Here is an 11,731-nt window from a genome sequence, read left to right as displayed (position 1 = left end):
ATTTGCCTTAAAATACTTAGCTATGAGTTTCATTTAGTTTTTCAAGACTTTAAAAAAAACAAATTAATCGTAAAGCAAGTTACTTTTGATGCATATGTTTGGAAAATCTGTAACATGTAGGTCAATATTATTGAAAACTTTGTAGTGTTTAACACAGGTTACAGTAGGAGTCCCCAACCTCCAGTTCGTAGGTCATTTGGTACTGAGATGCTCTGGGGCACAGTGAGAAAATGTACTTTATTTTTACTAATTTATTTCATTTAATAATCTGGCGATTTAAATTAATGATCATTTAAAGATTAGCATGGTGCAACTGGTCCGCAGTAACTGCTGGTACCACACAACCAAGAAGCGGTCTGGAGGTTGGGAACTGTTATGTCACAGTATACAAATGCTAGTTTAGCATTTGAATGAAAAAAACGAAAACACTTTTGAGTGCACCTTTTAATTAATATTTGAAGGTCTAATACATTTTGTTTCTCACTGTTATATATGTAAAGATTTATTTATATACATACATACATATATATTAATTTCAAAAGATGACTAACAATTCTGAAACTTTAGATTTAAACCATTATGTTAATTGTTGGTCCTTGGTGTAATATAATTGGTTTCTACTATTTCCATCTTTACCCGTTTATTGCAGGTACAGTTTAGAATCGCTGATGAAATGTTATTTTCATTTAAATCTCTGTTAGTATCATAGAGATGGGTCAATATTTTTTGTAACAAAGCTTATTTTACCTTAACAGAAAACAAAGCCACAATTCAGACAGTCGACGGCTTCAACAGTGACTGGTCTCCAAACAGCTGAACGAAGTGTTGGACGTGTTCTTCACAGTGTTCTCCTAAAACACAAAAAAGAAGACAATCAGTTTTTCCATTTTTCAACAACTGCTGCTGCGAGGGACAGCCGTGTCATCAGTGTGGGTCTGTGAACGTGTCTAACCAGGGTTGAAGGCCGGACTTCCTCTCATTCTTTGATTCCTCTGTTGAAACGACCGAAACACGGTGTAAAACAACATCTGGTCTCCAGTTTGTTGAGCCGCATCAAGAAACTTTCTCGCCGACACGTTATCATGACTGCCTGTGGGGGAGGGAGAAATGGGGGAGGATGGTGAGAGAGGAATATATGCATGCAAAAATGTGTGTGTGTATATATAAATGTATATATGTATGTGTATGTGGCGCTTTGGCCAGAGGCAATGTCTCTGTCATTGGTGGGGAACCCCAGGGTTCACCTCCTGGGCAAGGTCGAATCCCGGTTAGGGCGGTTGGTACCTTCCAGTGGATTCACCACCTACAGGAAGGTTTGGTACGGTGCAGTGTGATTCGGGTGGTGACTGCTGCCCCTGCGACCCCGTAACGGATAAGCGGATGAAAATGGATGGATGGATGTATGTGTATATATATGTATGTATATATGTATAGATGTATAGATGGACTTACCGACGCTGCGTATGAACCTCAGAGCTTCCAGAACCTGCTGCTTTGACAACAGAACTTCCACAATCTCATCGTTGGCCGTAGACAGACGCTGAAAAACAAACATGTGACTCAAGTGTTGACATAACGTGCAGCATTTGGTCCGTTTTAAAGTTGCTCACCTTCAGCATGTCCAATGAGAGCTGGTGAGCAGGAGGATATGTGCTCTCCAGAGAGAGGAGAAGACAGGCCTGAAAACACGCAACACCGACTGTCAACCAGCAGGGGGCGACTGTGCCACTTCATCAGCTACTTTTCACTTATCAATATCAACAGGAGCTTGTAGTCTGCACTGGGACTGTTGTATTATTTAAACTATTGTTCCAGTTAACTTCTGTGAAATAAAAATTAAAAATGTTGAACTCACCAGAGGCTTGGAGTCACTGAGGACGTGATACTGCAGATACTGGTGCAGCATGTAGAAGAGATTGTGCTGCACCAAAGTCTTAATCACCAGCTCATACAGGTAGTGCTGCGACAGAGAGACACACACACACACGTCAATGAAATATTGCAAAAAGATGTTGAAAGATACAGCAGAAATGCTAAATATTAGCCAAATGTTGAAAAACGAGATGTCCGAACCTGAACTGTGATCTGGAACTGGTTCAGAGAGCGGATGTACTCCATCAGAACAGCTATGATGAACTTGTGAGAAACTCCCTGTGGCAGAAACAAACACACAGTCAAACAAGATGACAATTAAAAAAAACATGTCAGGATTTGTGTGAGTGTCACATGATTCAAAGCTACAGCAGTTGTTGAAACTCCAGCTAAAGTTCATTATAGTTTAACACCACAGCAAAGTCTGTGGAGAAAGCTAAAGTTCATTATAGTTTAACACCAAAGTCTGTGGAAAAAACTCCATCCATTAACTGTTTTCTAAAAAAACTTTTTTTTAAATATCACCAGATTATCATTAAATGAAGAAAGTAAATGGATATGACTTTTCTTAAAATTAAATGAATTAGTAAAAACAAATAAAGTACATTTTTCCCTGTGTTCTACTGCAGGGAGGTTGGCAGAAGTTGACTATAATTAGACTAAGAAAAAAATAGTGCGTTATTCAAACAATTAGGATCAGCATTTTCTGTCAAAATGAACACTGCAGGGGTCAGGGGTTAGGGACCCTCTGCTCTAAAGACAAAACACTGATTTCCTCTATGGACTTTTGAATGGGGAGCTGTGACGACCTGCTGCGTGAACACTGCTTTGTGTAGTATCACAGTTTAAGTTCACTTCCATTAGAAAAAAACATATTTACCTTCTTCTCTGTGAAGGATGAAAGAACATGAGTGTACATGTCTGACTGGTCGATGACTGCTTGAGTGATGATTGGACGTTTCTGAGCAGCACTGCCTCGACTTGGACCGGACTCCATCGCCTACACACACGCACATACACACAGAGATGTTAATTCTGTTCAGTGTGTCTGTGTCTTGTTGTTGTTGTTGTTGTTGTTGTTGTTGTGTCTTTTACCGCAGGGTTACTCTGCTCTGCCTCCAGATATTCCTTGTAAACCTGGTTGAGTTTGTCAAACACTGTGGCCACGACAGGCAGGTTCCCGTTCTCTCCACCGCCCTCCAGCACTGAGAAGACAAACGTTCATGTTTGGGTTTAGCAGAAACTTTCGGGAAACCCTGTACCTTTTTATCTGTGTGTGTATAAAGTTTGTTCAGATTTGCTGATGTGTAGGATTTTATTTGGGACTCGTACTCTGTGAGCAGACGGACAGGATGACCATCTTGCAGTCTCTGCGTCTCAACAGGAAGTCCATGAGTTTGCCTTTGTCCTGCAGCAGGTTCACAGTGGGAGGCAGCTTCACCTGCAGGTACCACTGTTAACCTGACACACACACACACACACACACAAACACACATCACATTATTTCACAAATATACAACAGTGTCTAATGTTTACCGATGATGTGTCTTTACCTTCGCTGGCGCTGATGATGATTTCAGGCTGGAAGACGCTCCAGGAGGAAGAGTCTGGACCGGAGTCAAGGACAATGTGGGGAAAAAAATGACCAAACACAATAGACAAGTAAAAAGGGATAAAGACAAAAGATGAGATTGAATAATCTGCACCTGGGTTTTAAGGGATACAAAGTTGACAGGAAACAGGAGGCTGAGTGGGAACGACTGCTGGACCTGCAGGGGAACAAGAGAAACTGTCAGGTGACCAACGTCGACGTCTCCAAAGTCCACAGAGATAATTGTTAATACTGGCTTTCAGTGGACAGATGATGGACAAGTGTGACCCTTGAACCCTGACCTGGTGCTACATCTTAAAATATGCACAAATTGTCATTATGATATCTCTCTGATATTTTCTGTTTCGATCTCTGCGTTTTTTCTTCCCTTTTTCTGTGTAATGTAATATAAATTACTTTATGCAAATAAATATATTTTTTAAAAACAATACTGGCTTTCAGGATCAATTACTACTTAGAATATTTGAAGTTATCATGGATAGAGGCATCGCTGTGCTCTTGGTGAAATTATTTATTTTTACTGTGGACTTAGGTAAAATAATTCAGCCATTTTCAAATGATGACAAACAACAAAAGCAATCTGAATGTTCATGAGTGTGTGTTGACCTGCGAGTGGGATCCTGTAGGGGTGTATGGAGCGAGCAGGTAGGACAGGCTGGTGTGTGTTGACGGCTCCTTCAGGCTCCTTCAGCTTGATGTCGAAGATCAGCGACGTCTACGGACATTGAAAAGCAGAGAAATTGTAAAAGGCTTGTAAAAAAATGTAAAAAACTGTGGCTGCTTGGTACAACTGCAGTTGGGATATAAATCCAGCTGAGTTACCCGAGAGCTTTGGTGATGAACCACGACCAGGTTGTCAACAATGTTCAGAGCAAACTTTCCTGTCGTGTTCAGCTTCAACACGTGGCTCTTTTTACAGGCACCCTCCCTGAACACATGCACAAAACCCAAGAGTCACAAAAACAGTCAAATAAACAATAATGTTTGTTAACTTTAAGGGTAGTCTATTAACTGTTAACTGTAATTATCACTGGGATAAAAAAAAATAAAAAAAGAAATCAGTGAAAGTCAACAGCCAAAATTGTTATTTATTGCACTAATATCTTTTTGAGGATTGCAAAAAAATGATTCACCCTCTGGGTGATCGTCTTTTTTTTTTTCTTGGTTTTTGCTTGTATTTTTTTTTTAAATAAACATTTTACTTATTAAAAAAATCTTGTTCACCTTTTTGCTCATTTTATCTTTTTTTGTGTTGTGGTCAGTCTTTTCTTAAGAACTTGAACAGGGACTGTACCTGGGTAGGTGATACAGCACAACCTCTGCACTGGGACTGTTGGCTGTTCTGGAGTGATGCTTCAGATACATGACGTACAGCTGACCATATCTACAGAATACAGAAGCCGCTGTTAGTCATTTCCATTCAATGTTCGCTGCTCACCTCAGGGATAGCACTCAGCTGGTTAGCTTACATTGTTGCCATTGCAATGTCTCTCTCTGAAAGGTTGAGTTTGGCCGGTTTCGGGACGACTGGCAGCTCGATTTCAAACTTTGACATCTTGGACATGGTCCCATTCTAAAAACAAGAAAATAAAACATTTTTTAAAATATAACAATAGTTAAAATGCTAATTTCTTATTATTTCTTTTCCAAAGTATTTAGAACAGATGTTTGAACTTTATGAACTTATCTCTCCAACTACAGTACCAGTAGTAAAATAAAGAAAATCTAAAACTGTTCTCACCTTAAAGACAAATGGCTGCAGGACATTTCCTTGCACAGTAGTGGACAGTAGGATGACGGCTGTTTCTGGACAATATTGGTACCAGTTCACATTTATACTCTGACTCTTCAGCAGCTTCAAACTTCGCTTATCTGGATACACCTACGAAATAAAAACATACACACTGTCACTGTGAGTGTCTCCGTGTCCTTCTTGTACCAAGATCCTAAAGTGGAGTAACATTACCTGATAAAATTCTATTCCCTGGTCAGTCACAAAGACAATTTCATTCCAGTTGGTCCAACAGAATCCCAACACATTTGCATTTTTTGTCTACAAGAAATAAAACAAAGACAGACAAACAGTATAAGGAACAGAGATAATGTATTCCATGTTTTCCCCTACCATTAATGTAAGTAATGCACATGCTGTACCTTACACTCCTGTGTAAACTCTGTATGTGGACAGTCAGGAATAAAGTTGATGAAATCCTGTAATAAACACAATCATCAGTGCCATCTCACTTCCTAAGTTTAATTTGACAACAGTAAACACAGCGTAAATAAACTTACCACAGATTTAGCTGTTCTCTGTACAGCCAGGATTTTATTTCCTATCGAGAACTTGATGCACTTCACTTCTCCTTTATCATCCATTCTGTACAGGAAAGTGTATATGGAGCATAATTATGTGATCGTATCCTTAGAGTCTTGACAAGGTATTGTTTTAAAATAATCCATCCAGTACCTGAAGGCCACGCTGCTCTTGTCATCTGGACCTTTAACCACAACACCCGTAGCTCCCCCTGAACGCACTGCAAACACCTGAAGACAAAATACAAGATAAACAAATTAAACGATTACATGTATTTGGCTGATAAGTGTACATTTGGCATGTTGTCAACTACCATTTTCGACAAAATAAGTGACTCTTTGCAACTTTAGTATCAAGTAAACTTAGGTGGGGGATACATTTTCTCACATAAAGTAAACAAAAATGAGTGGTGTGCTAATACGAAAAGTTATAATGTTCGAAAAATCACTGTTAGTTACAGCCCTTTGTATGGTAAGTTCCCAAATACAATGAAGTGTAAATGGTTTTAACGAGGCACAGTATACTAAATATTTACAAACATTTGAAAGCTTGTGTGTAAGTTTGCTAAAAGTTTGCTAGTTGTTGATGTTTGCGTCGGTGGCTAGGTTAGCCTGTTAGCCGCGTCAGGTTATTAGCCTGGCTAACACTAGTTTACCTGTTTATTCGCTTCATCGAAGAAAACGTTATTGACACTGGATGCATTTTCAAACTGCACCGGATTTTCACTCAGCTCCAGATAAAATTCGTCACTCATTTTGTATATATTCCTTGTAATTCACTTTCGCCGCAGTTTGTTCTTCTTCGGCTTCCTGCTACCGGAGCCGGAAGTGGCGTCACCATCCCCTGTTTTAAAAACTACAACGTAACATAATGTAACATTTTTAAATAGTAACATTAAAATAATATTAATGATAGGTCTTTAGTTTTTTAAATATATATAAATATAAAATATAATATAATATATATACAGTTATCTGTCAAAGGGGTGATTTGTCCAAAATGTCTGCCTAAAAACAGTATTATTTTAAATGTCCGCATGTACATAACGTCAAGACATTCTAAAATAGATTATTCATTTTATTATTGTATATATATATATATATATATAAATAAAGGATTTTCCCTAACAACTGTCAACCTCTTGCAATGGCTTTGAATGCAGCTTGTTCTGCTCTTTTCAGCCAACAGGAGGCGTTTGCCGAGGTAGGACTCGAACCTGCAATGGCCAGTCCATCCCTCTTCGTCGAGGGCGGTCAACCTGCAATGGCCAGTCCATCCCTCTTTCCACTACGTCGAGGGCGGTCTAACATATTATACATACCATAACATATTAAATAATAACATACCTATTACAACAACGTTACGTTTTCAAAAAATATGATTTTTTTTTGCCGAACTATTTTTTCTCAAACTAGCTTGGAATTGTCTGTAATAGAAAATGTTGTTGATGTTACGTTGTTAAATGTATCGTACAGTAAGGGATTTGGCGAATTAATGCACGCACATTGGATGTGAAAATACCTATCCCTGCTATCCCTCATAATATAATTGGGATGGGATGAACCAATTTCTTAGTTACCGTGAACGATACCAATAATAACGACAGCTGTTACGCCGTCGGGAAAGTCAAGCACGTTAAAGGTTAACTAAAACAGGAAGTAATAGAATTCTACCTTTGGTTTTGTAAAAATAAGAGTGAACAGACGAACTTGAGTTGAATTAGAATTTAGTTGTAAAGTAATTTATGGTTGTTTTTTACACGTCTTATACACTTAAATGGTAGGGGTTCTGTCATAAATGGATACGATTAATTAGATGATTATTATTTTAAAATACAGTATGAGTGAACATTTTGAACTGCATACATTTTAGATACACGAGAATGGTCTTGTGGATTTAAAGTTGTTAATCCGGAAAAATAATTATCGTAATGGATTTAAAGTTGTTAATCCGGAAAAAAAAATTATCGAAATGTTTTTTAATACATTCGAGTTTTATTTTTATTTTTTTAATTTTTAATACATTCGATAATTCATTAATCCTACATTTAAACTAAGGTTGTGCGTTTACACACGTTTTTATATTTCGAATGCGCGGAGAGTTGTGTTAAATTCTATTCTGAAAGTCTACACAGGAAATGTGAACGTAAACTTTAAAGTCTTGACGGCGTGGCAGCGTGCTGACGTCATCACGGAGCACAAAGTAAAGACGCTCCTCTCTCCTCCTGTTCACTCCCTCTCGCGTTACCGTGTCCTCCTGTTGTCACCGTCCGTGGACACAACGGGATTCTATTTAATTTCACAGTGATAATTTCCTAAAACGCATGTTTTTTTCCCCCCATTTTTATTTTGTCTGAGATTCAGACGTTGGTGTCCATCGTCCGCAGGCAGAGACCGATGGACACCTTCATCACCTTCATCCTCAGCATCAGCGACGTAAGAATACTGGAGCCTATAGGTGGCGCTGCAGTAAGTCTTAGATTTACATACACGCTTGCAGCTATGTAATGCTACACTACATGCTAAAGCTAGAACATTCACAGTAAACAGTTATTATATTATTATTGTCGACGTTAATTGTGTTTTTTCGTAAATTGTTTGTGTGTATTTTCTTGGTTTGTGGTTGTCTTTAAAATTAGAAAACACACATTTCAGTGACAAAAATCGTTTTTGTTTTTCTTCCTTTTTAGTCTAATATTTTTGTCTTAACGCCAGTGCTGTCAAGACAAACAATGTGCTTTTAAATGTGTTGTTTGCCGCCCCTCTCTCGTAGTTTGAAGAATCCTCCCTCAGACTGACCTGCCACATCTGACCGTTGATCTCTGACCTCTGACCCCAATGTAATCCAATGTGGTCATGCCGACAAGCAGATTCAAAGTGTAGTAAAGCCGAAAGTGAAATTGATGGATCAGAGAAAAAGGAGGAGGATGGATCTGTGAGTGAATCACAGGAAAGGAAAACCGATAGTAGGAGTAGATAATTTGACATTGGACAAGAAAGAGAAAGTGACATCATCATGATGTCACCACTGCACTCTGGCCTGAGCGTGGAGACGACAGAAAAGGCTCGACTGGAGCTGAACGAAAACCCCGAGACGCTGCACCATGACATCCAACAGGTCAGCCACGGAACTGTCACACTCTCGACTCTCTCCAAATCTGCTTCTAGATAAGATATGTTATCGCTCGCCTTGTTCACTCCAGGTGAGGGACATGATCGTGACGAGGCCTGACATCGGTTTCCTGCGAACAGACGACGACTTTATCCTGCGCTTCCTGAGGGCGAGGAAATTTGACCAGGTGGAGACGTTCAGGCTGCTGGCTCAGTACTTCCAGTTCAGGCAGCAGAACCTCGACATGTTCCAGAGCTTCAAGGTGAGAAACATGACACGGTTTAAAGGAACAATTCAAAAAAAAAAAAAAATGTAGGAAAAGGAAAAATGAGTCTAACAGTTGGATAAAGCGATGACCACTTTTTCTAGTGTCCTAGATTTTTGTGTCACACTTACGTACAGTACCTCCAGGTTCCTCCTGGTGCAGTGTTTCCATGGATGTTGGTGTGTTTTGTGTGTGACAGGTTGATGATCCAGGGATCAAGAGAGCGTTGATTGATGGTTTTCCAGGTGTTCTAGAGACTCCGGACCAACATGGAAGAAAAATCCTGATCCTGTTCGCTTCTAACTGGGATCAGAGCAGGTGACACACACACACAGAGAGTTCAGTGCTGTAAAGATTTGTCAGTGTCACACTCTGTTACCTTATTGATCGTCTTCTGATCGTTACTTACAACTCTCCCGCTGTTCCTCGCTCCTCTTCACTCCGCCCTCCCTCTGTAGGAACTCCTTCATAGACATCCTGCGTGCTCTCCTGCTCTCTCTGGAGGTGCTGATAGAGAAGCCAGAGCAGCAGATTCATGGCTTCCTCCTCCTCATCGACTGGAGCGACTTCTCCTTCAAACAGGCGTCGAAGCTGACGCCCAACATTCTTAAACTGGCCATCGAGGGTCTGCAGGTCAGTCAGCTGACTCTGAATGTGTGTGTGTGTGTTTCCAAATGCAGCAGTGACCTCACTGCGCCTCCTGCTCCTCCTCTCTGTTCTCAGGACAGTTTCCCTGCACGTTTTGGAGGAATTCACTTTGTGAATCAGCCGTGGTTCATCCACGCCATGTTCACCATCATCAGGCCCTTCCTCAAAGACAAGACCAGGAAAAGGGTAAGGAGCACCCGGCGCCTCCTCTCCACCTCCTCATCGCCATCTTGTCATCAACACCTTGTTTTTACCGTTCACAGCACACTCCCCATTATCTGACCATTTCTCAAAGATGAGACAAAGAATGTGAGGAGCACTCTGCACCTCCTCAACAGTGACACCTCCTTTTCTCTTCATCAACATCATCATTATCTCCTCTCCACTGTTTATGCCATGTTCAACGTCCAGGAAGTTGGGTGAGAAGCACCTCGTCTGTGTTTCCATATCATCTGCACCTCCTCTCTATGTAATCAACGCTGTAGAGTGAGGAGAACACTGCACCTCCTCTTCTTCACCCTTCTCTAAGATCCCTTCCTCAGATCAACGTCCACTGTCATAACCTGAACTAATTTTTTTCTCCCTCTCTACTCACCTTCTCCTCTCTTTACTCTGCTCCTCATCTCTCCTTTGCATCTCCTCTTCCTCAGATTTAAAGCAATGGTAATTAACTAAACTTACTCCTCCTCCTGCTCCCCCTTTGCTCTCCTCCCTTATCTCTCCCTCCTTTGTCCTTCCGTATTGGAGCTGCTATTGTTGCAGTAACCTGTACCGTCTCTTTCTCCTCTCTTGAGCTCCTCCTCAGAAACACCGCCTCTGCTCCTGGCCTTCTTTCCTCTCCTGTTACCTTTTGTCTTTCCTTCTCTGCCTCACATCAGCCTCAGCAGTGACAAATGGCCTTACTCCTCCTTTTCTTCTCTCCTCTCCCCTGTGCCTCCTCAGATCTACCTCCACGGTAACAACCTGAACTCGCTCCATCAGCTCATTCAGCCCGAGTCTCTGCCCTCAGAGTTCGGAGGAATGCTGCCACCGTATGACACCAGCACGTGGGCACGGACCATGCTGGGACCAGACTACAACGACGAGACGGAGTACACACTGACGTACGACGCCCTGCACGTCAGAGGAGGAGGAGGAGAAGACAAGGAGAGGATGAGGAGGTCACAGTCTGCAGCTGAAGCAGGAAGTCTCAGACAGACAGACAGAGACATGTGCACGGGGCCACTGGACTGATGTGCACGTGTTCCTGCACACACACACACACACACACACACATCAGTCATCAGAGACGCACTGACTTTTTTTTTTTACATTTATAAATTCAACGGAAAATATCAACAATGAAACCGATGCTAACAAATGTGACCGTGAGCATGAAACCGACCGATCCTCACAAACAGAACACAACAATTAACGAGCGCTGACGTCGAAGACTACGTGTGACATCAGTGTATGAATGTAACTTATGAATGTGACGGTGAAGAATTATCACGATGAAGCAGAGCGAGCCTGGAAACCACAGTTAGGTTTGGTTTAAGAGAGAGAGAAAAACAAAGGTGAAACAGAACAAGGATCATACAAAGATGTGACGAAGTCACGTGAAATAACCAAGATCCCAAATATAGGAAAAAAAAAAAATCATCTCCGTCTTTACACCTAAACATGACGATCTAAATTTTTTTGTATCGTCAGTCTGTGCTTATAAATACATTTTGTAGCAGAATTGACAAATTATGACTTAAGAGTAGTTTAGATCATGGTCTTTAACAGTATTTGACATTTTCCACTATTTTCACATAAACACCAAATAAATGAAGTGGCACAATAATGTAAAATTAAAACACACTGCACTCGTGTCACTGTTTGTTTTCTTTCAGGGAAATAAATGTGTCCGCTGGCAAATGTTGAT

At 40.7% G+C, this 11,731-nt stretch overlaps 3 protein-coding genes and 1 long non-coding RNA gene across 8 annotated transcripts in view; 1 reads left to right on the top strand and 3 right to left on the bottom strand.

The window, feature by feature from the left end:
- Positions 1-429: 429 nt before the first annotated feature.
- Positions 430-6,643, bottom strand: rmc1 (regulator of MON1-CCZ1). Its single transcript, XM_008307905.3, is given in 21 exon segments — positions 430-851; positions 953-1,090; positions 1,453-1,540; positions 1,611-1,679; positions 1,856-1,960; positions 2,074-2,151; positions 2,753-2,872; positions 2,968-3,077; positions 3,205-3,333; positions 3,426-3,479; positions 3,597-3,641; positions 4,091-4,199; positions 4,307-4,412; positions 4,779-4,868; positions 4,954-5,057; positions 5,226-5,366; positions 5,451-5,537; positions 5,639-5,695; positions 5,777-5,861; positions 5,952-6,028; positions 6,454-6,643. Coding segments are annotated over 21 exon segments (1,971 nt in total). The 5' UTR covers positions 6,553-6,643; the 3' UTR covers positions 430-771.
- A 1,159-nt stretch (positions 6,644-7,802) lies between these two features.
- Positions 7,803-11,077, top strand: LOC103377196 (clavesin-1-like). 5 transcript variants are annotated; one of them, XR_003049405.1, is made up of 7 exons: positions 7,803-8,266; positions 8,571-8,915; positions 9,001-9,171; positions 9,374-9,492; positions 9,633-10,008; positions 10,086-10,241; positions 10,765-10,900. XR_003049405.1 is itself a non-coding variant. In XM_008307908.3 (7 exons), exons 2-7 carry the CDS (start codon positions 8,814-8,816, stop codon positions 10,119-10,121), a joined length of 714 nt encoding a protein of 237 aa, XP_008306130.1. In that variant the 5' UTR covers positions 7,804-8,266; positions 8,571-8,813; the 3' UTR covers positions 10,122-10,907. The 5 variants fall into 5 exon arrangements, 4 of the variants coding, with proteins under 4 accessions (XP_024910332.1, XP_008306130.1, XP_024910331.1 ...); XM_008307908.3 differs by having other exon boundaries at positions 7,804-8,266; positions 9,633-9,807; positions 9,898-10,008; positions 10,086-10,907; XM_008307906.3 differs by lacking the exon at positions 10,086-10,241 and having other exon boundaries at positions 7,806-8,266; positions 9,633-9,807; positions 9,898-10,008; positions 10,765-11,077.
- LOC103377195 (uncharacterized) lies at positions 9,024-9,725 on the bottom strand. Its single transcript, XR_521378.3, has 3 exons — positions 9,584-9,725; positions 9,306-9,477; positions 9,024-9,164 (listed from the first exon to the last, which is right to left on the bottom strand). It is a non-coding gene; the product is annotated as an uncharacterized LOC103377195 (long non-coding RNA).
- unm_hu7910 (un-named hu7910) overlaps positions 10,936-11,731 on the bottom strand; it is a 19,478-nt gene continuing 18,682 nt past the window's right edge. The window contains exon 27 of the transcript XR_003049404.1: positions 10,936-11,068. The gene's annotated coding sequence lies outside the window, so the exon portion shown is untranslated. The remainder of the gene's footprint in view (positions 11,069-11,731) is intronic.

Source organism: Cynoglossus semilaevis, chromosome 3, assembly GCF_000523025.1.
Source record: "Cynoglossus semilaevis isolate Cse_v1.0 chromosome 3, Cse_v1.0, whole genome shotgun sequence".
NCBI lineage: Eukaryota > Metazoa > Chordata > Actinopteri > Pleuronectiformes > Cynoglossidae > Cynoglossus > Cynoglossus semilaevis.
Note: the sequence above shows the minus strand (reverse complement) of the source record. Positions and strands in the feature narration are given on the sequence as shown.